Genomic DNA, 24406 nt, shown 5'->3' on the forward strand with positions numbered 1-24406 from the left:
ATTGTCATGCAATTTATTCGAAAGACAGGAAAAGACGCGTTGCATAAATAATTTCGGGGGTTAGGGGGGGAAAGTGGCCGGGGAAGTGGAACGTAGAAAAACGTTTGAAAACCTCGATGGGAATTAAAATCGGCACTTTGCACCTGCGCGAGCTCCTGACTTTGGAGGCATGTGGGAGTCTCACTTTCAACTCCTATATCTTCGTTATTTATGAACGGATTTTAATGAAATTTGAAACTAACATAATTGAAGAGGTAAAGATTGATTTGTCGGTGCGAACGTCACCTTTTTCAATAATGTCGTACGAGGGTCACCTTGTCACTTTGTGTCGCCCACGGCTCCTAACGTTGGAGGGATGTGGGAGCTGCGTTAATAATTTTCAGTCCGCCTCGCTTCTTCTGCAAAAATCCGAAAATGGGTTAACAGTTTTATCGATTTCTAATTACGGCGTTCCTCTCCCGCCCGAATATCTCCTTCTCATCCCGATCCGTAATAAAACCATGAAACATAATGCCTTCGGACATTTTAAGGACAGAGTAGCTGGGTGTTAAGAGCACATAAAGTGGGGTACTTTATAATCATTATCTGCGAAGCTCGCGGACTGGGCAATTTTACTTATTCAGAAGATGGGAAAGCCTGTTTATCTCTGTCTCCATCTTAACGCTTTCGCCAAGAACGCCGACATAAACAAGTGTTTATTCTTTTAGTTATGCTGATACGATTCAGATCTTTTTACGTAATGGCGCACTATTTATGGAGCATAAAGATAAAGTTTGCGTAAATATGTAGACACCTCCCTAAAAAGCTGAAGGCTCTTCTGAAAGCAATATTGTGGAGAAAAGTCCGGTTTTACATTGTGACTAAATGCACTCAAGGGCACTTCTGCGCTTCAACACAGAGGAAATTAATTTTTATTGTAATCTCTCGGAGTTGTAATTTCCAACGTTTTGTTATTTCAGTGGAAATATTTTTTTAGGAAAAATGAAGTTTTGCTCCGACGTAAAGTAAGCAAACGCGCGCTCGGAATCAAATTTACGATGCTCTTAAACGAATTTCTTTGAGGCCTAAAATATTCACAAACTACAACTAGATGATTTGAACATGTTCATCTGTCGGTCCAATTTCCAATTATATCGCAATTTTATTTTATAAATTTCCGCCTCACTTATTTAGGGAAATAATGAATGTTAAATTGAATTTTAATTGCAAACAATTTTATTGGCTACTCTTTATGCGTGCATATTTGCCATGTGATGATTAAAATTTCATTTCGAAAGTGATTAGTTTGTGCAATTTTTAGGTTCTACCGCCATTTGGTTAACTTTATGCAAACGTAAACTTCGAGATTTGGAAGCTTATGTCCCTAAAGCTATTACGTGAGAACATAAAAATGAGATGTTATATTGTTGAGTAAATTATACAACAGGTCTAAAGTACGAGTTTATGATGTATTTAATAAGAACTGTTTTCACCTTTTACGTGCTGGAGTAATGGAAATGGACTGCTGTATATGAATTAATTAGCTTATTAGAGAGACAATTGTGTGGGAGGAAAGCTCATAAAGCGAGTCGTTATGGCGTAGTTTTAACAGACTTGTGAAAATTTAAAAGACATCAATCCTTAGTGCGGCCAGGTAAATCAAAAAGCGGGCACACGAATTAAACAAATTCCCAAGTTTTTAACTTATTTGCATAGTATTTGCAATACTGAGCCAGTAATTTATATTGCCCGGCGCATCCACCATTTTGGCTTTCGATGATTACATTCAAAGCACTCGTCTAAATTAGCAACTATTCGCATTGGCTCGTTTAAATTAAAATTTTAATTGAAAAAGTCACCTAAAATGGTCTATATTATATAAAAACAGTGTCGTCTACATTTTGTTCCGATTTTAAACCAAAATAAAAAAAATTCTGAGGCTTTTCCAAAACAAAATTTCTAAAATTGTTATCTTTGGTTTACAATTTTTAAAGTTGATACACATTATGATTGACCTGGGAGTAGAATTTTCCCTAATTTTCATGGTTTTAGTATTAAAACTATTTCAATTATGGAAGTCTTCGTTTTGTTTAGCATTTAGTGTCTGCTTTAGTAACACCGAAACATTTAAATTTTATGGTCGTACTATTAAATCGTCCAGAGCTATGTAATTTTATAGAAAATTTCTGATGTTTCTCAAAAATAAAAAATTTTAGTATAAAATGTCTAATTTAGTACACGTTATAATGAATTTTTGGGTAGTAAACTTTTTACTCTTTCGCTCTAAAATTTTGTAATTTCGCCCAGTAAATATGCATATCAGCAGTACTAAGGCCTCAAAATTTTATGACTTAACTATCAAAATTTGTAGAATTACATAATTTTATATAAAAATAATTAAAAACTTCTGATGTTTATCCAAAACATTTCTTTTAGAATTGTTAATTTTTGGTATAACAAAATAAAATGTTTAAAATTATAATTGATTTAGGTGTAGATTCTTCATCTTCAGGATGGCAATACTTCATTATTACAAATATTCAAAAAGTTTATTAGATATTTGGGAGTTTTCTATTTGAGCTAAAAGTTAAAAATTTTAAACTTTTTTTTCTTGTTCTAAAATCTTTTAACTTAATATAGTGAGTGTGCATCTCAAAAGTAATAAAGCGTTCTAATTTTCTGGTCGCACCATCAAAACTTGCAGAATTACGTAATTTTATAGAAAATTTTGAAAATTTCTAATGCTAAAATACAAATTTCTAGAAATGTTATTTTTTGGTTTGAAAAGATTGAATTTGTTCCACATTATAATGGACCTAAAAGTAGCAACTTCCTCAAATTGCATTAATTTATTTTTAAAAGTATTCAAAATACTACATTTATTATACTTTGATGAAAAGTTTTTTACTCCATCCAAAAACAAAGAATTTAAATTTATTTTTTTTTTGTTCTAAAATCTTTTAATTTTGTACAGTGACTGCGTACATTAGCAGTACAAAAGCCTCTAAATTTTATGACCGTACCATCAAAACTTGCAGAGTTACGTAATTTTCTAAAAAATTTTGGAAATTTTTGATAATTCTCCAAAGAATAGAATTTTTATTTTTTGATCTAAAATTTTGAAATTTGGTATACAATATTACTATAACAAATTTAAGTGCAGCAACTTCCTCAAATTGCATAGTTTTATCATTAAAAGTATTCAAAATATGGAGTTTATTACACAATTAAAAGTTTTTGATTCTATCAAAAAACGAAGATTTCTTAACTTTCTTCTTTTTAGTTCTAAATTTTTCTAATTTTGTATACTGAGTGTTTGTATTAGCAGTACCACAGCCTGCAAATTTTAAGACCGTACCATCAAAACTTGCAGAGTTACGTAATTATATAAAAAAATGGCAATTTTTTATTCTTCTCCAAAATAAAAAGTGCTAGAATTCTTATTTTTTAGTCTAACATTTTTAAATTTGGTACACATTATAACCAATTTAGCTGTAGTAAATTCCCCAAATTGAATAATTTATCCTTTAAAGTATTCAAAATAAGGAGTTTATTATCCATTTGGAAGTTTTCGATTCGATTTAAAAACGAAGAATCCTAAACTTCCTTTTTCCGTGTTCTAACATTTTCTAATTTTGTACAAATAGTGTGCGTATTGGCAGTACTAAACTCTACAAATTTTATAGCCGTACCGTCAAAACTTGCAGAGTTACGTAGTTTTATCAAAAATTTTCAAAATTTCCAACGCATCTTTAAAATTAAAATTTTAAAATTGCTCTTTTTTGATCTAAATTTTTTAAACTTTGTACAAATGTAGACTAGTTTAAGACACTTGCTACGTAGTCAAGTTGCATTGTTTTATCTTTAAAACTCTTCCATTTACGGACTTTATATCATTTCAAAATTTCTTGATTCTACCTAAAATTTGTACAGTTAATAAGCGGATTGGAAATACTAAATTTTCTAAATGTTGTAGTGATTCCATTAAAATTATATACCATAATTTTGTATAAAATTTTGAAAATTTCCTATGTGTTTTTAGAATTTAAATTATTGAATTGCTATTTTTTGTTCTAATTTTGATTTTTGCTACAAATAAAATCTAACTCAAACGTAGAAACGTCTTTGAATTGCAAAATTTTGTCTTTAAAACTAATCAATTCATGGGTCTTATAAAACATTTGGAAGTTTCTGATTCGACGTAAAAGTGAAAAATTCTTAACTTTTATCTTTTTTGTTCTAAAATTGTCAAATTTCTCAAAGTTAATATGCATATTAAAAGTAGTAAAATTTCCGAATTTCAAACTCCCACCATCAAAACATGCAGAGTTACGTAATTTTCTAAAAAATTTTGGAAATTTTTGATAATTCTCCAAAGAATAGAATTTTTATTTTTTGATCTAAAATTTTGAAATTTGGTATACAATATTACTATAACAAATTTAAGTGCAGCAACTTCCTCAAATTGCATAGTTTTATCATTAAAAGTATTCAAAATATGGAGTTTATTATACAATTAAAAGTTTTTGATTCTATTAAAAAATGAAGATTTCTTAACTTTCTTCTTTTTAGTTCTAAATTTTTCTAATTTTGTACACAGAGTGTTTGTATTAGCAGTACCACAGCCTACAAATTTTAAGACCGTACCATCAAAACTTACAGAGTTACGTAATTATATAAATAATGGCAATTTTTTATTCTTCTCCAAAATAAAAAGTGCTAGAATTCTTATTTTTTAGTCTAACATTTTTAAATTTGGTACACATTATAACCAATTTAGCTGTAGTAAATTCCCCAAATTGAATAATTTATCCTTTAAAGTATTCAAAATAAGGTGTTTATTATCCATTTGGAAGTTTTCGATTCGATTTAAAAACGAAGAATTCTAAACTTCCTTTTTCCGTGTTCTAACATTTTCTAATTTTGTACAAATAGTGTGCGTATTGGCAGTACTAAACTCTACAAACTTTATAGCCGTACCGTCAAAACTTGCAGGGTTACGTAGTTTTATCGAAAATTTTCAAAATTTCCAACGCATTTTTAAAATTAAAATTTTAAAATTGCTCTTTTTTGATCTAAATTTTTTAAACTTTGTACAAATGTAGACTAGTTTAAGACACTAGCTACGTAGTCAAGTTGCATTGTTTTATCTTTAAAACTCTTCCATTTAAGGACTTTATGTCATTTCAAAATTTCTTGATTCTACCTAAAATTTGTACAGTTAATAAGCGGATTGGAAATACTAAATTTTCTAAATGTTGTAGTGATTCCATTAAAATTATATACCATAATTTTGTATAAAATTTTGAAAATTTCCTGTGTTTTTAGAATTTAAATTATTGAATTGTTATTTTTTGTTCTAATTTTGATTTTTGCTACAAATAAAATTTAACTCAAACGTAGAAACGTCTTTGAATTGCAAAATTTTGTCTTTAAAACTAATCAATTCATGGGTCTTATAAAACATTTGGAAGTTTTTGATTCGACGTAAAAGTGAAAAATTCTTAACTTTTATCTTTTTTGTTCTAAAATTGTCAGATTTCTCAAAGTTAATATGCATATTAAAAGTACTAAAATCTCCGAATTTCAAACTCCCACCATCAAAACATGCAGTTAGGTAATTTTCTAAAAAATTTTGGAAATTTTTGATAATTCTCCAAAGAATAGAATTTTTATTTTTTGATCTAAAATTTTGAAATTTGGTATACAATATTACTATAACAAATTTAAGTGCAGCAACTTCCTCAAATTGCATAGTTTTATCATTAAAAGTATTCAAAATATGGAGTTTATTATACAATTAAAAGTTTTTGATTCTATCAATTCTTAACTTTCTTTTTCTAGAATTTTAATTTTTTGATTTAAAATTTTGAAATTTGGTATTATTCATATTACTGTAGCAAATTTAAGTGCAACTTCCTCAAATTGCATAGTTTTATCATCAAAAGTATTCAAAATATGGAGTTTATTATACAATTAAAAGTTTTTGATTCTATCAAAAAACGAAGATTTCTTAACTTTCTTCTTTTTAGTTCTAAATTTTTCTAATTTTGTACACTGAGTGTTTGTATTAGCAGTACCACAGCCTACAAATTTTAAGACCGTACCATCAAATCTTGCATAGTTACGTAATTATATAAAAAAATGGCAATTTTTTATTCTTCTCCAAAATAAAAAGTGCTAGAGTTCTTATTTTTTAGTCTAACATTTTTAAATTTGGTACACATTATAACTAATTTAGCTGTAGTAAATTCCCCAAATTGAATGTGTGCGTATTGGCAGTACTAAACTCTACAAATTTTATAGCCGGACCGTCAAAACTTGCAGAGTTACGTAATTTTATCGAAAATTTTCAAAATTTCCAACGCATCTTTAAAATTAAAATTTCAAAATTTTTCTTGATCTAAATTTTTTAAACTTCGTACAAATATGTACTAGTCTAAGACAAGACTTGCTACGTAGTCAAGTTGTCTTGTTTTATCTTTAAAACTCTTCCACTTAAGGGCTTTCTGTCATTTCAAATTTTTTTGATTCGACCTAAAATTTAAAGCTCTAAACTTTTTATTTTTTTTATTCTAATTTTCTTTAATGTTGTACAGTAAATAAGCGGATCAGAAATACTAAACCCTCTAAATGTAGTAGTGGATCCATTAAAACTTGCAGAGTACATACCATAATTTTGTTTAAAATAGAAAATAGAATTGCTTTTTTTGGTCCAATTTTGATGTTTCCTACAAATAAAATCTAACTCAAACGTAGAAACGTCTTAGAATTGCAAATTTTTGCTTTAAAACTAATCAATTCATGGGGCTTATAAAAGATTAAGAAGTTATTGATTCGACGTAAAAATGAAAATTTTTTAACTTTTAGGAGTATCTTTTTTGCAAATTTTGCAAAGTTAGTATATGCGTATTCAAAGTACTAAAAACTCCGAATGTTAAACTCCCACTATTAAAACTAGCAGAGTTGGTAAATTTTACACAAGAATTTGAAACTTGCCAAAAAAAAATTAAAATTCTAAACATTCGTTTTAGATAATATCTAAAATAAAGTTACATAAAATTTCAAACTATCCGTCCTGGAGTGGCAGATTTGATCCAAAGTCAAGTCTCGATGTCAGCTTTTCCACTTTCGCCCCGAATAGTTCCCATAATTCCCACTCTTTGCAAATGCTAATCATCTGAACTCTCCTAACACAAAACATCTGCATATTTGTGGCCCGTTTGCTCTGTTTGCATTGCTTTATTTATCACGCGCTTGTTCAAGCTCTCAAAATTAATTAACTCGATCACAGCCCCTGAGCGATTTTCGGCTGATCTCTCCCTCCCCGGATTCCAGGAAATGGTCTGCCATCTCTCTGTCACAAACTTCGTCTAGGCAACGTTATCTAGTTCAGAAGTGACATTAAGGTAGCGGAAGTATAATGCGGTGAGCTTACTGTACTCTGTTCACGTTTGACAAAGCTACCAACTGTCTGTATTGGTTTTCTTCTCGAGGGAAATCATCCCAATTTTTGTCTTTTGAGGGCGATATTTATACCGAATGCAGAACGTAATTGAATTCCTTTGACAACTGATGTAATGAAAAATACATATCTTTCCGGAGATGGGCTTTTTCTTTCACAGAGGAGCAAAAAGTTACCACGTAATTACATTTCGTACGATAGGGAGACACTTATACTACTTCCATTATTTCCTAGACTCCAATCTTTGGAATTAAGATCACCCGGCGCCTCCACCATTTTTCTAATCCACAGTATTGTAAAATTGATTTTAGAAGTGCTTGTGAAAAATAATTTCAGAATATTCCGGCTCCATCGAGCTTCCATTTGGACCCGAGTGTGATATTTGGGTCGGATATGGTCCTAATCTGAAATCGTTTTTCACTTACTCGAAGACAAGGATCCCTCAGGAAATAATAAAACCCTGAAAATCCGAAGGATTTTGCACATAAAAACACAAGAGAAAATCTGAATATGAAAGATCAAGCGAAAAATTTCATTTAATGCTTTGTCGAAATTTTAAAGTTACTCCAGGAACTGCTTATGAAAGTGGAAATGGCTTAGACAGGTTATTTTAAGAAATTATATTTCCAGACAAAATAGTTATTTAACGCTCTAAAGTTTGTTAATAAAAGCGATTTATTATTATTTATATATTATTTAGAATTATTTATATACAGGGTCCGGCAACACTTGTGTCCACCCCCAAAATCGTCTTTAATTTTAAAGTTACAATTTTGAAAATTTGCATACGCTTATAGTTGACAAAGCTCTAGAAACTAACGCAAAAATTTGTTTTTTATCACGGTTTGGTTGGCGTCGCGACGTCTAAGAAGTATAATTTTTAGCGATTTTTGAGTTTTTGCGGAAATATTCGCAAATTCATTTTTTTTTTCAACATAGTTGTGATACAAATATCTGAGTTTTTATTTTAAATCTAATGCAAATTGTGTTTAAAATTTGCGAAAAAAACTCTGTTTTATCAAGTTAGTTTTCAAAATTCTGACAGCGCAGCGGCAAACTACGTTTACACCAACATTTCACAAGTCACTTCATTCACTCTTATAAAGGTTAATTTTGATTATCACGGGCATGTTGCACTTTATGGACACTAGAAATCGTTAATTAACATCGACAAAGCGACAAAATAATTAAATTAGGGGTTGAAGTCACAAACCCTCACAATTAACTAAAAATTACATTTTTAAGGCGTCGCGACGCCAAAACTATCAGTGATAAAAAACAAATTTTTGCGTCAGTTTTTAGAGCTTTGTCAACTGCAAGCGTACGCAAATTTTCAAAATTTTATCTTTAAAATTAAAGACGATTTTGGGGGTGGGCACAAGTGTTGCCGGACCCTGTATATATTTATTATTATATTTATTATTATTAAAAATTTGTTATTAAAAGCGAATTGAGAGTGTTGTGTTGTGCTATAACCCAACTTTACGTTAAATGTATAGCAAAATTATTCCGTCAAGCGTATTTAGAAAAAATATAAGAAAATGGAATTTGTTTGTCTTACAATTTAAAAATTCTTAACTTTCTTTTTTGTTCTAATTTTGCACTGCTAGTGATCGTAATATAGGAACTAGAGTCTCCAAATTTTATATCTGTACCATTAAAACTTAAAATTAAAAAAAAAATAAAAATTTTTGAAAAATTTCCATGACTTTTAAAATTAAAATTTTAAAATTGTTTTTTATTTGGTCTAAAATTTTGGTTCAAATAATGACAATCTTAAAAGCAGTAATATATTCAATTTGTAGAAATTTATCTTTAACAATGTTTAATGTTTAAGAATAAGAACATTTTAAAGTGTTTTATTTGATCTAAAACTTGAAAATTCCAAACTTTCTCCTTTCTTGTTCTAAACTTTCTAATTTCGTACTATTAGTACTAAAGCCTTCAAATATTATAGACGCATCATTAAAACTTGCAGAGTTACGTAATTTTACATGAAATTTTGAAAATTTTTAATGCGTCTGCAAAATAAAAATTTTAAAATGGTTCTTTTTTTATCTAAAACTTTGAGTTTTAGTATGTTACAAATGAGGAACAACTCTAGAGTAGTAACATCTCTAAATTGCAAGATCTGTAAGACTATTTAATTTTTATGTATTACAAGACATTTGGGAGTTTTTGATTTGATCTAAACTTCGATATTTTTAATCTTTCTTGTTTATTGATCTAAAATTTTGTAATTTCTCACAGATTGTAATAATATTTAAGTACCAAAACCTGCAAAATCTACAAACGTACCATTTAAATTTGCAAAGTTACAAAATTTTGTAGATTTTTTTTTAAACGTCATAATTGTGACACATTATCTAGTTCGACTGTTAGGGTATAAGTTTCATTTATATGCTTAAAAAGAACACAGCACTTTATATGCTTGGGTATAAATAGATGTTTCCATTCCACTATGATTCTGCATCAAAATAATTTTTTTAAAGTAAAACATAGCAATTTCCTATCGTTTGCAAAAAATCGTACATGCCATTCAGAGCAAAAATGGCTTTGTGTGCTTCACTACGTTTGGCAAACACACAAACAGGCTCGGTACACAAAGCTTCATTTTCACTCTTAATGACGTAATGTACTATTAACTTCCAATGTGTCTTCAAAATAAAAATTTTAAAATGGTATTTTTTCGATCTAAAATTTGAGAACCAACTTAAAAAGTAGTAACGTCTTTAAATAGTAGAATTTTATCTTTAAAACTATTCAATTTTTAGAGATTACGAAACATTTAGAAGTTTTCGATTTGGACTAAAATTTGAAAATTCGAAAACTTTTTTTTTGTTTTAATATTTTGTTATTTTGCACAGTTAGTAGGCGTACTATAAACACTAGAGTCTCCAAATTTTAGAGTCGTACTATTAAAACTGACAGAACGACGTAATTTAAACAAAATTTTTAAAATGTCTTAAATTTTAAAATTCTAAAATTGTTTATAATAGTCGTTAAGTTTTGAACATTAGTACAAACGAGAATTAACTCAAGAGTAGTCATGATCTTGAATTGCAGAATTTTATCTTTAGGACTATTCAATTTTTAGGGATAACAAAACAATTAAGAGTTTTTGATTTGATCTAAAATTTGAAAATTTTAAACTTTTTTTTCTTGATCTAAAATCTTGTAATTTTGCATAATTAGTAAGAATATTATAAGTACCAAAGCCTCCAAATTATAATTACCGTTAAAATTCGCAAAATTACGGAATTTTATAGAAAATTTTAGAAATTTCCAATACGTTTTACTTGCTAATTTGTAAAATTGTTTTTCTTAATTTAAAATTTTAGATTTCAGTACAGATAAGTAATAAGTAATAAGGGTTTTAAACTGCAGAATTTTATCTTTAACACTATTCAATGTATACGGATTAAAATACATCTGCGAGTTTTTGATTTGATCTAAAATTTAAAAATTTTAAACTTCCTTCTTTCTTGTTCTAAAATTTTCTAATTTTGCACGATTAATGATCTTATTATAAGTACTTAAGTCTCTAAAGTATATAGATGCACTATTAAAACTTGCAGAGTTACGTAATTGTATAAAATTTCTGATGCGTTCTTAAAATAAAATTTTCAAAAATTGTTTTATCTTAGTCTAATTTTTTTTATTTTGGTACAAACGAGAGCGAACTGAAGAGTAGTAACGACTTAAAATTGCAGAATTTTATCTTTAAAGCTACTCAATTTATAGAGATTACAAAAATTTTAATTAAAAAATGTTTAAATTTTGAAAGTTATAAACTTTTTTCGTTTTTTTTTTTTAATTTTGCACAGTTAGTGAGCGTATTATGAACAGTATAGCCTCTAATTTTTATATCCGTACCATTAAAATTGACAAAGTTACGCAATTTAATACAAAGTTTTGAAAATCAAATGTGTCCTCAAAATTAAATTTCACAAATTATTCTTCACTGGTCTAAAATTTTGAAGTTTTAAACAAACTAGGACTTATTCAAAAGTAGTAACATTTTCATATTGTAAGATTTTATATTTAAGCCTATTCAATTTTAGGGATTACAAGACATTTGCGAGTTTTTAATTTGATCTAAACTTCTGTATTTTTTGTATTAAAATGTTCTAATTTTTGTTTTTTAGCGAAGTAAGTACTATAATTTTTAAATTTTATATTCGTACCATTAATACTTGCAGTCTTACGTTATTTTATAGAAAATTTTGAAAATTTAATTGTATTTTGGTACAAATGAGGTCCAACTCCAAGTATCATCTGGCAATTGCAGAATCGTGTCTTTAAATGTATTAAATATGAAGGATTCTGCACATAAACACACTAAACACACAAGAAAAAATTAACTTTATTTAATGCTTCGTCGAGTTTTAAGATAATTCCGGAAACTAGTTATGGAAAGTGGAAATGGCTTAGACAGGATATTGTGTAAAATCATATCTTTAGACAATAAATGGGTTCTTAACGAACAGGTTGGTTAATAAAGGCGACTATAAATCCAGCGAATTACAATGTGCTATAGCGTTTGTGTGATGTACAACGTTTTATCGACAACTGTTATTTTTTTTTACTTTGACAGATAGATTGACAGGTGAACTAATGTTTTTGACAAGTTTTGTCAAAATATGTCAAATGTTACCTTTACATAACTAGTGTTATAAAAGCATACATAATAGGGCTGATTAAACAACTAAAATGAGTGCTTTAATAGTTACCTAACAAGTTTACAAAACGAATGCTTACTTAAAATTTCAATGGGTATCAAAGTTTCAAATACTTTTTTTCACTCATAGATCAGGAACAACGATTTCGCGCATAGCAACCATCACCGGTAACTAAGGCTTTCGAGCACTAGTGCGGGAACATGCACGCAAAAATTTTGCCATAGAAGCCATATAGAAAATATCAGTTACTACAAATTTAAAGAAACACGCATTGGGATCCTCTTCCCCTAATATTTATTTAAATAAGTTAACAAATTACAAGAAAATTAATATTTTTTGAGAAAAAGTTCATCAGCGCCATCTATTAGCAACTTAATAATTGTTGCTCTTTTGTAAAAACATAACCTCAAAATAACATTAACAAGTTTTATGATTTTAACGATTAATAAAATTAAGCTTTTGTGAAACGTTTTATTTTACAAATACTCAAGTAATCGATGTTGGTCATCAAGTAAGTATACTCAGTACTTTTAATTTTTATTATTATAGATGTTTATGTTGAATGTGCAGTTGCTGCACGAAGCAAACGACACACCAGAAACTCCAGCAGTGTTTTCAGTTCTCACGGCGTTACTAATATTGTACGAATTGTTGGAATTGGATCTTACAGGTTCCGTGTCTGTCAAAGTGTCTGCTACTTCTATTTTATTTTTTAAAGAATCTTGGATATATCCCTCCGCTACTGCGGAAGATTTCCAACCACCATGTCTTTTAACGGCTAGAAAGTCAAGCCCCTTGTTTGCTAATAAAGTAGCACTGCTCCTACGAAAACAATGGCCAGTATATTGATGAGGGTTTGGAAGTTCAAGATATTTGGCGATCAATGATGGAATTTTCCCAATGGTGTTTATACCAATAGGTAAATTTATACATTTTCCTGCACGATAAGTTAGAAATAGTCTCCTGTTGTCAGTCACAACTTGTAGTCTTAATTTCACAAATTGCTTTATTATTTCGACCCATTCCCTTTTGGTTATGGCAAATTCCCGTTTAACCTTAGTTTTTGTTTCAGGAATAGAAACCAAAATTATGTCATCTTTAAAGATAACATCACCAATCATCATCTTACAAATTTCTTCTCGGCGGCAGGCTCCAGAAATTCCCATAATCAAAATCGTCTAAAATATAAATGTTAAATTTTTGAATGTAAATTTCTGAATAAAGACAAACCACTCACTTTCATCAAAAAATATTCTTTGTTAGGGGCCTCTGTCAAAAATTTTGTAATATGTTCTCCTTCAAGTATTTGTGACTTTTTTGGAATGTGATGTTCCGTTTTCCTTTTAAGAAGGGCAAGCAATTTTGGATATTTCGAGATATCTATATTCTTCTTAATATTCAAGCAAGATCGTATCATGCTATAAATTGGCCACAATGTTTTTTTAGTAGAACCTATTTCTTCAAAATAGGCCACCAAGACGTTTTCAGAGTAACTTTTGATCTTTTTATCTTCGCACCATTTGACAAACTGAGAAAACGTACTCTCATATCTGGGGCGTGATTTTGTCGGCAATAAATTGTTTATTGCAGCTGTTGCCGCACTTTTCACTTCGGGTGGTGTACACTCGAATTCAAACTCTTCTTCCGAAGACATGGTACAAATCAATACAAATCTTTATTTTTGAACTTTTTGCTTGACAGAATTGACAACTGTCAACTGGAAACTTCAGCGACTTGATTTTTTATACCAACAAATGCGAACTATATATGATGGCGAAAATTTGTTACAAACTTCGTGCAAAAAATGTTATACAAGAGACGTGCGGGAATAATTTTGCCTGATTCGTGCGACATTCCTTCACTCGTGCGCGGGGCGCACTCGTGTTGAAAGAGTCGCACTTATCTGCAAAAATTGTATTCCCGCACTAATCATGTAAAATACTATTGCGCACGGTGATGTCACTTTTACGCACTAGAACGTCACATTAACGGTACAGATTCCCACATTTCTTCAATGTAAGGAGCTGTCGGTGGCACAAACCCTCCCATTTAATTTTCACGGCAAACTGTTCCACTCTTGTCCCATTTAGCCAAATTGCAGAAAAACTGCTCGTGGTCTTTGCCGTCTCCCCTCGCAATTAGTGGAAAAACTTTTGGGCAAATCCCATTCCGGTCAGCCGGGTTTCCACCAGAGACTCAGAATTTAGTGTCTGACATCCAGGTTGTAATCTCTGGTCATAAATTTAAGCGTTTCCCGATCAATAATTCGTATTTTTGTTGCAGATGGCGGTCAGTTGCAGCAGGGCCAACGGCCTCTTCTTCTGCTCCTCGTCCTCTTTGTGGGTCTACGGTAACAATGAAGCTAAATGAAAGTGTCCGCGTAACATAAATACAATCAAAAAAATAGGATGTAAATAAAGAATGTAAATAACGAATAGGATTATGCGTAGATTTAACCATTTTCTACCAAAGAGCGAGTTTTGAGTTGTACGATTTTAGTGCGTTTTTTTCGAAAGGGTATGACAATGTGATAAACTGTGAAAAGTGTATATAATAAGAGACTATCAGTGTATCATAACTAGGTGAATATTTAATAGTTTAAATGTATTTGAGACAAAAGTGTTAACTTCTTCTGTCGATGAAAACTAATCGACACGACCTAAATCAAATCTACCATCAGTAGTTAATTGGGTGTTCAATCCATCATAAATATTGTTGTAATGTGTAATGCATATTTGTTACCTACTGTAAAACCCGAGCTATAAAATAAAGTATTGTTAAAAATATGCAATTTTCTAGTTTCGTTACAAAAGAAGACGTTTAAAAGAGCGAAAATGTAAGAAGCACTGTTTTATTTAGATAAAGCCGCACGTTCGCCGGTTAGAGCTGTGTAGTCGATACTTTTATTTTGTAGAATAATAAGATAAGAGGGTGGTTGAGGAATCGACCTCGAAAAACGAGATTTTTTCTTGAACATTTATGGAATGAGTTTAGATTGCCACCTCTGCAACTCAATAGTTTGGCTCAAATTAGTATTCGTTATGATTTAAGGTTTTTCCGGCGTTTGTGTTATAAATAACGATTTGGTTCTTTCTAAAATCGTTTTTTTTTATTACTTGCTGTAGAATATGTAATTATGCGGTGAAATCACTTAACGCACCGAAATTGAAGACAATATAGTTATTAAAGTATAGTAGAGCCGCGATTATCCGAGCTGCAGGTTTCGGATTATACAAACGCGTTTATTCGATTATCCGTGCATTACAAAAAACAAACAAATCAAAGACCAACTACTTCGTATTTTTGCCTGCAATGTTAGAAAACCTAAAATTTGGAATTTCACGAGTAACAGTTGGTGTAGTTTAATGTGATTTAAGTCAGTGCAGAGAGCTAAAACAAAATTATGAGTTAAAATTTTTGTCTTTGAATAGTAGTGTTTGCTAACATTAACAAAAATGCTTGAAATAAATTTTTTTGCAATGAAAACCTTCATAATTATGTTAAGGAAACCAAAAACTTAAGTGGCAGAAAAATTTCAAATAATTCTCTTGCTTTAAAACGTATGTTTATTGAACAACTCGATTATCAGTGTTTTTCGATTATCGATCCCGAGAAGCACGAATAATTTGTACTGCATTAGTTTTATAAGACATGAGTTTTGAAGTCAAACTGCGTCGTTAAATCATTCTATAAATACAGGGTGTATCCGAATAAAGTGCAGACATTTTAACCCAAATATCAGACAACGCAGTTTAACATAATGGCCAAATTTGGCGTTCCAAAATGTCACTGCTGCCGAGAAAAAAAAGATTTTCCTGCAGAAATCGCCGTGCGCCACTGATTTGTTGGGGTAGGCCAGTTTCAATGCCAATGTCACTTCAGACCATCGACAAGTTTAGAATAAAAACGGTGATAGACAAGTAACAAAACTGTCTTTATTGAAGTTCCCGTCAGTTTAACAATAACTGTGGTAGAGAAAAGTGGGTTTTACAGTGCTAAATTAAAAGTGTTGTAGTGAATCTAAATTTTAAAAAATTGTTTTTATTACAGAATAAACTGAATTGAATTGTACAATGAGAAGCATTTGATCTTTTTCGTAACAACCTCAAGTAAGGGTTTTGTCCCATTCAAATTTTATTTATTTTTTATGTAAATGCTGACCTGACCTTTTTTTTTTCTACCTGGGGGAAATGCCTTACGCACCTCCCGTGCATGGTTCCACCCGCACGGGAGAGTGTGGGACTCGGTTACCCATCCAGGGACCCATACCCACTAAAACCCCTCCATTAGCTCTTTCTCAGCACTGGAACTGTTTCCACATTGCTTCAGTGCGGGAGCTCGACCCGAATGGTCCACCTTGCTGGATCAGAGCTCAACGATCCGGTTACCGCTCTGCTTCTGCCTTTCGTAGTGATCTTTCTGTTTCAGGATGGATTCGACCATGATGGAGATTATCTCCCAGTTCTCCCGTTTCCTCAACATCAGCTCGATAATGTTTCGTGGGGAGAGTTCTTCTTTCAGTTTTTCTTGCGTCTTTTCACGCAGCTCATTTCTCACACCTGAACAACGTATGTTCAGGCAAGTCTGCCTCCTTGCAAAACCAGCATTTGTCGCTGTCCAACTTACCTATTCCCTCCAGGTAGTTGGAAAAACACCCATGTCCGGTGAGCGCTTGGGTTATGTGGTAGTTCACTTCCCCCCAGTCTCTTCAGCCCATCCTGATGACGTCAGGAATCAAAGTCCGCGTCCACGAACCTTTGCTTTCCTCCTTCCATCTCTCTTGCCATTTTTCTATGGTGACTTTCCTTGCGTGACTTCTCGTCAGCCCATCCTTCTTGTCGCGGTAGAGGGCGCTCCTCTCCTCGGCCAGAAGGTCGATCGGAGGTACGCTTGCTACCACCGCGAGTGCCTCCGTCGATACTGTGCAGTACGCGCTACAGATCCGGAGCATCATCTTTCTCTGCGTCCTCTCGAGTCGCTCCTTGTACTTCTTTATCTGCCAGGCTCTCTCCCAGGCAGGAACTGCGTAAAGGATAATTGAGTTTATCACCATTCCGATGGCCCTTCGCTTGCTCGATTTGGGTCCCTTCACATTCGGCATTAGTCTGCTCAGCGCGACGGCCGTCTTTTCGGCTTTCTCAGCCACGGCGACCGCGTGCTCTTTTCCCGTTCGGCTTCTGCCAACGTAGACTCCCAGGTAGTTTACTGACTCCACAGGGAGTACTTCACTTCCTTGTATCTTGAATCGTACACCTGTCAACCTTCTCTTGCCGATCAGGAGTACGCTCTCCGTTTTTTTCAGGGGCAATTTCCAGGCCATTCTGGGCCATCCTTTTGCCCTCGAGCCCTTCTTGCGTTCTGGCCGTTGCCACCACTGCCAGATCGTCTGCGAATCCTATCAGAGTCACTCCCTTGGGCATCTTTGCCCTCAGGACTCTGTCGTAGTAAATGTTCCACAATGTCGGTCCTAACACTGATCCTTGTGGAACTCCACTGTTTATTCTTACCTCTGTCTCATCTTTGAGTATTAGGTATCTGTCTTTCAGGTAGTCTCGAATCATCCTGATAAGGTATGGCGAGATTTCCAACTTTGCTAGCTGTTCAAGTATCCCCTGCCAAGGGGCTGAGTTGAAAGCATTCTTCACGTCAATTTTCACGAGTGCGCAGTAGCTTCTCGTTCCCCACGTTCCACTGTTCGCTTTATCAGCAATTTCTTGCACCTTCAAGACGGCATCCACTGTCGACCTGCCTTCACGGAATCCGTACTGGCATGGTGACAGTCCGTTCTTCTGTTCTATTTCGTCCTGCAGTCTTTGTAGGATCATCCTCTCAAGTAGCTTGCTTATTACATTTAGCATGCAAAGTGGCCTGTACTTGCTCTCCATTTGCCCGTCTTGTCCGGGTTTCCCGATCAACACCAGTCTCGTTTTTTTCCATTCGCGATGAAAGGTTCCCTCATCTAAGAGTCTGTTAAAGACTTTCGCCACATACCCCGGGCATTTCTCAGCTAGGGCTCTCACAACTTCCGGGGGAGCGCCGTCGGGCCCTCCCGCTTTGCCTCTTTTAATTCGGCCGGCAGCTTTGGTGACCTCCTCCTCCCTGAAACTCGGGACGGTTTCCACAGTCATTTGTTGCCACACCACCTCTTCGTGTCTGGGAAACAGCAGCTCTATTTGCTGTTCCATCTGTTCTATCGTCAGCTTGATTGGCGAGCTGGGCTTCATCTTACCTGTTACGATCTTGTAACCCTTTCCCCATAAGTCGTCATCCAGTTCTTGGCAGACTTGCTCCCATGCTTTGGCTTTTGACGCCGCAATCATCTTCCGAAGAGTCGCTCTTGCACTCTTGTACTTCCCGTTTTTTTCCTCGTTGAGAGGGTCTCTCGCCGCTCTCCTGTTGCTGCGCACTGCCTGTCGTTTTGCAGCCAAACATTCTTTCCTTGCCCTTGCGATTTCAGGCGTCCACCAATAGACTGCTTTCCTGCGGTCCTTGCCTCCGCCGCTTCTGCGGCACGCAGCCTCACACGCTTCTCGGATGATCCTGTCGCATCCCTCTGGTGTGCACGTGGTCTTGTCTTCTGTCTTACTTACCAGCTCCTCCATTAGACGAACTCTATTCGCCTCCCTGTATCTCCAGTAGGGACTCCTAGGGGCCTTCTGGCTCCCTGGAGTCTCGCTACTGACCTCAAAAGTTATGTTCTGGTGGTCGCTCAGGTTAACGTAATCCGTGACCTTCCACCCCGTAACTCTACTTACCAATTCTTCGCTGCACATCGTGACGTCAATGTGCGACACCCCATTATGTCTGATGCACGTCGGTGCATCCCCTTGGTTGAGGATACACAGGTTCATCGCCGCTGCCCATTCGCTGAGGATCTTGCCCCTTTCATCTTCTATTCTGGACGCCCATTCCCGCGACTTCGCATTGAAATCGCCGCATATTATGACGCTCTTCCCTGCTGTCCTAACGCTATGGCGGATAGAGTTTAGGACCCTACTCAGTTTCTCTATGTGCACATTTGGTGAAACGTCGCACGCGTACAGGACGCATACGTCTACGTCCACCCACACATATCCCTCCCAGCCACCAGTGTACTTACCTTTGTACTTGGTACTAGTAAACCTTATCGCTGCATCCCGGTTGGGTTCAGTCAGCCACCCTCTGTCGTCCGCCTTCCGGATGTTTGGCTCGGCCACCATCACGACGTCTGATTTCCTCTCAGTCGCCGTCCTGAGCAGCAGGTCCTGCTGCACACCTGTTCAAGTTGACTTGGAGGACCCTCATGCGTTTGATGGGCCCCCTGCTGCCTTCTTGCTCCCGAAGTAGCTTCCTACTATGGATTTCGATCCCACGAGTATGGGGGATTGGCTGTCGTCACACGCGGTGCCCCCTGCACGTGCAAAAGGCTTCCTCCGACGGGGTGCGCCTGTTTCCCCGAAGTTGGCCGCTCCTGACTGGTCCGCTCTCCAGCCACGCATCGCTTTGGCGCGTACCTCACCGTGGGATTGAGGAGTTTTTTATAGTGGTAACTCCTCCACTTGGCCCAGGCAATTAAGCCAAGACCCCCGTTCCCCCTGCCAGCACGTACCCGGTTTCCCGGGGTCGTTGCACTAGCAAGCGGTTTACGGTGTGTTCTTTTGAGTCATTTTTTCGTTCGTCGCTGCTGCCTCCCACACTGAGCATGGACTAGCTAGCAGCTGACTTAAGCCCCCCCACCACGGCAAGGTAATGACTCTAGGGCGAGACCTGACGTGACCTGACCTGACCTGACCTGACCTGACCTGACCTGACCTGACCTGACCTGACCTGACCTGACCTGACCTGACCTGACCTGACTCATTATCAATAGTGGTGGCTGCAATTGGGGTTAAAATCTTTGAACTTTATTCGACTGCACCCCTGCAATTATAAATGATAATATGTACATAAGTCTAAACTTTTGAAAATCTAAAGAAATAGAAAATAGAATAAGAAAATATTTCTGTTTGGCATATAGATATAAATTAACAAAAAATTAAAAAACATTGATTCGGAACAATTCGCTGGTTTGAAGATTTTATGCGAGAACGGCACTCGGCATGCCTCGCTAGTTCAAAGGTTAAATGAGAGCAACTCTCTGCACGCCTCGCTGGATTGAAGGTAAAATAGAGCTTTGCTAGATCAAAAAGAAAATGCGACCAAAGCTCAGCACCGCTCGATAGATTAATAATAAAAAGCGAGCAACGCTCAGCACGCCTCACTCGTTCAAAAATTCAATACGAGCTACACTTGGCATGAGTCGCTAGTTCAAAGGAAAAATAGAGCAACGCTCGGCACGTCTCGCTAGATTAGACAGAAAATGAAGCAACGCTAAGCACGCCTCGCTGGAACGAATTAAAATAAATAAAACGCTCGGCACGCCTCGTTTTTAATGGTTTAATGCGAGCAACGACGCTCGGCATGTCATGCAACTAATGCTCGGCACACCTCGCTAGTTCGGTTCTAGTTGGCACGATTTGTTATTTCGAAGAAAAAATGGAGCAACGCTTGGCACGCCTCGCTAAATTAAAAGCAAAACGAAGAAACGCTCGGCACGCCTCGCTAGTTCAAAGACAAAATGCGAGCAACGCTCGGCACGTCTCGCTAGCTCGCAAGTAAAAAGGAGAAATGCTCGTATCTACAGAAAAACTACGCTACGGCGGAATTTTATAACAATTAATGCACAGGTGTCCGGAAAATCGTTAATGAGCTCTTTGGTTTCAGTTAGAAAAAAACTTACAAGTGGATTAATGTTGCATTCAATTCATTTTAAATAGTTCAGTTTATTCCATTTTATTTTGCATTTCTGTTTCTCAGGGCAATACAAAAAGATTTAAAACTACAAGAATTATGGCATTTTTATCTCCTTTTAAATGCAGATGCATTTCAGAAAAATCCATTTTAAGACATTTTATTATCTCGACTTCTCTCTCTTAAGCTCTTCAGTCTAATAAAGTGAATGTTCAAAAGAAAGTGAGACTTAAACTTTAAACGAGATGCAAAAATGAAGTTACATTATATGTAGCAATGATTTCCAACTGTTCCCGATGCTTTAAGAAACGCTTTAACACACTGTTTTAAGAGTTGATATTCCTGTTTTTTGCTTGTCAACAAGTTAAAATAGTAATTAGACATGGCAAGACCGAGAAGAAACTTTTTTAGCCCGAGCGTAATTATTTCCCGAGAACCGAAGAATCGAGAAAAATTAAATACTTATTTAAGTCCGCAAAGACAGTTTGGACGTCTTATATTATAAGACTTGTATTTTAATAAATATATTGTTTTCAATTTTGGTACGTTAAGAAGCTTTTTAAAGCACTCTCTCTGAACACAACGAAACATATTGTCCTTTCATCCCCTTAATTTTCTATTTTCAGCGATTAAAAGTAATACAATAAAGCCCCGATTTCCATGTCACAACTGCGGCATTTTTCTGCACCATTACTCCCAAATGTCCCATATATTCGCAAGTTATAATCACACTATCACACCGCTTAACCAGTGTCACTCGTCAAAATAAATTGTAAAGAAAATGTAGGAAATGAAGCAGACGGAATTTATTATCCAAACAGCAATATTACCCTCATCCCTCATCGTAATTAGTTCGATAAGTCATGCACTCGGGCATCCAGGAATGCAACGATTATTGGAAATTCACAACAGTTATTTATTGGAACGAACCAATAAATACTTAGACGATGATTTACGAGCGAGAAAGAAGAGGCGTAAGTCAACACGAAACGCTTTTGTAATTTTGACATTAATCACGACATGACGAGAAGGGTTGATTCGCAATTCGCAATTTAATTATGGAAAAGGTTAAATGAGATATAGGGGATTATCGAGCTGTTTACGAAGGCTGCCTGCTAATTTATTACGATAACAAGTGCGGATTTTGCATGTTTTAGGACTGCCGTACATTAACCCATGCGGCATTTGCTGGCGAGCACCACGTGTGTGCTTTGCTATTCAAGGGTCCACAAAATTTATATTCAATGCATTATTAAAAAGTCCTCCGCGCGTCGAAACGATTTTAGGCCATTTATTTGATGTGTCATAAAATAAAATCCCTTTCACTTTTTAACGGGGACTTAACGTTTCACTGAAACAAGCAAAATATGACGGGAGCTTAAAAAAGAAAAATAAAATAAAAATTAAAAAGCTTCCTAATGGGTAAAGTCTCCAGAAAAAACATTCATTTTCATTAAGAGCAGTCGCGCATAAATCTAAATAGAAGGCAGTTAAAGCCCATTTTGCCACTTAGGATCCTAGATAATTCCTCATTGTGTACATTAAAGGAGGGTCAGATTTACAGAGGGTTGCACTCGGGAGGGAAAGTATATTTAAATCAGAGAAAAAAAAGAGATGTAAACTGAAGATTTTGGAACAATTTACTTGTTGAGCTTTGTTTTCCTGGATTCTAGAAATTTTCACTTAATCTCTTCTGTTGGCTTTTCGGTTTTTAAATGTGAAAATTGTCAATCATCTAAGTTGTTTTCTAAGTAAAGTTGAAAACTGATTGTAGTAAAAAGCGTGTCCGGGTGAAATACGATTTGTCTTCCGGACAGTTTGTTCCCGGACGAGACTGAATTTAAAATGAATCCAAATAGAAAAAGATGACACTTTTGAAAAAATTCAATAGAATTGATAGTTTTTTATAAAAATTGATAAAATTTATAAGCGTCCTAAAAATTTTCTAATTTAGAAAAATTAATAAACGACTTGGCTTCTTGGAAATAAAAATTATAAAATTTCTGTCTTTCGATCTAAAAGTATGAGAATTAATAAAAAAATCTACAATAAAACTCTCTTAAAATTTTGGTGTAATAACTGTAAAATTGATGAAGTTTCAAGATAACATTTTTTTTAATTGTTGATTCGTCTAAGTAGATATAATTTCTACAATTTGTTTCTCTAGGTTTAAAATTATAAATGTTAGTGGATTCATGAACGTCTCAAAAATTGCAATATCAACAAATTTTGTACAAATTACGCTAAAATTGTCGGAGATTTAATAAAAAATTTTTGACTAGTCTTAAAATTTTGCACTTTTGCTATACAATTTTTTAACATGACATACTAAGTAAAGCACTTCAGAAAAAAGTCAAAATTTTGAACCAAAGAGGCCGAAATTTCTGAAGTTACAAAAACAAATTAAAAATTTTTTAAAATTCTTGCCCAAAAATTTGCTTGGCAGAAAAATAAAAATTCAAAAAAAATATCTTTCTCTTGCTCTACACCTATTTAACTTACGAAAAACAGACAAAAGTCCAATAATAAAAAACTGGCAAAATTTCGAGTTAATAGCACCAAAATTACATTAAGTTACCAGACTTAATAAAAAAGTTTCAAAATTTTTGACTTGGAAATAAAATTTTGCAAAATTTCTCTCTATAGCAGTAAAATTATTTAATTAAGCAGAATTATTATAAAACCTTTAAATAAACGTGTTTCAAAACGTTAGGTATTAACGGCAAGATTATAGAAGGTACAAGATTCGACATAAAATTTTTGAAATTCGTAGCTCGCCTTAGAAATAATAAATTCTAAAATTTTTGATTTTTAGTCTAAAGTATCTGATTTGGCCGGATTACTAAATAAATTTTAAATCAAACAATCCTAAAATTTCGGTTTAATAACTCTAAAACTCTGGAGTTTTAAAGTTTTTTTTTTTTAATTTTGTGTTTGTTATCGAGCAGGTACTGATAATTTCTAAAATTTGATTTTCTGATTCAAAAATTACGTTGTTTGTTGAAATATAAAAACGCCTCAAGAATTACAATTTCTAAAATTGTGTGTTATTTAGGCGTACATTCTCAAAGTTATGACATTTACTCAAAATTTAGAAATATTTTTGGCTCGTTCTAGAAATAAAAAATTCTAAAATTTTGTTCTTTTTCTCTAAAATTATGTAACTTGACATAATTAGTGAAACGCTTCAGAGAAAACGTTTTTCAAAATTTCGAACCAATGGCAATACAATTGCCGGAGTTACAAAATTAAATAAAAAAATTCGACATTATTTAAAAAAATATTAGCTTGTAGTAGAAATAAAATATAGGGTGATTTTTAAAAAACGGCAGGCGTTGTAGAATTTTTATTTACGAACCGATTTCAAAAATTAAAAACAAATTAAATAGTTGTTAATTTACTATAAACTGATGAATTTAGATTTTTTCTAATTATTTTAGTATCTTTTGGGCGATATTTAACTTTCTTATTTTAAATTGACACCCATATTTTTTTTTCATAATTTAGAAAA

General features: G+C 33.8%; 2 protein-coding genes and 1 long non-coding RNA gene across 6 annotated transcripts in view; 2 read left to right on the plus strand and 1 right to left on the minus strand.

The window, feature by feature from the left end:
* The window catches only part of LOC148176330 (uncharacterized), a 183430-nt gene that overhangs the window by 110811 nt on the left and 48213 nt on the right, over window positions 1-24406 (plus strand). Inside the window, exon 6 of one of the 2 annotated variants that reach the window (XM_088034285.1) lies at window positions 14410-14912. The exons of the other annotated variant lie outside the window; for it this stretch is intronic. Coding sequence (XP_087890411.1) covers window positions 14410-14480 — 71 coding nt within the window. The 3' untranslated portion in view covers window positions 14481-14912. Of the gene's footprint in view, window positions 1-14409; window positions 14913-24406 lie in introns of those variants that run through there. 2 annotated transcript variants of the gene reach the window in all.
* On the plus strand, window positions 12545-13376 carry LOC148176331 (uncharacterized). 3 transcript variants are annotated; one of them, XR_015769961.1, is made up of 4 exons: window positions 12545-12637; window positions 12697-12796; window positions 12845-13045; window positions 13199-13376. It is a non-coding gene; the product is annotated as an uncharacterized LOC148176331 (long non-coding RNA). The 3 variants fall into 3 exon arrangements; XR_015769959.1 differs by having other exon boundaries at window positions 12697-13045; XR_015769960.1 differs by having other exon boundaries at window positions 12546-12637; window positions 12676-13045.
* On the minus strand, window positions 12636-14005 carry LOC148176332 (uncharacterized). The gene is made up of 2 exons (XM_088034283.1): window positions 13364-14005; window positions 12636-13304 (listed from the first exon to the last, which is right to left on the minus strand). The coding sequence occupies exons 1-2, from the start codon at window positions 13778-13780 to the stop codon at window positions 12657-12659; spliced, it is 1065 nt and encodes a 354-aa protein (XP_087890409.1). The 5' UTR covers window positions 13781-14005; the 3' UTR covers window positions 12636-12656.

The sequence above is a fragment of the Gnatocerus cornutus genome, chromosome 4 (assembly GCF_029298725.1).
Source record: "Gnatocerus cornutus isolate USDA-ARS CGAHR chromosome 4, icGnaCorn1.1, whole genome shotgun sequence".
Taxonomy (NCBI): Eukaryota; Metazoa; Arthropoda; class Insecta; order Coleoptera; family Tenebrionidae; genus Gnatocerus; species Gnatocerus cornutus.

Coding starts and splice junctions, on each gene's coding strand:
- LOC148176332 (XM_088034283.1), bottom strand. CDS start 13,780: ATGTCTTCGGAAGAAGAGTTTGAATTCGAGTGTACACCACCCGAAGTG. Junction 13,305..13,363: donor AAGAATATTTTTTGATGAAA/GTGAGTGGTTTG, acceptor TTTATATTTTAG/ACGATTTTGATTATGGGAAT.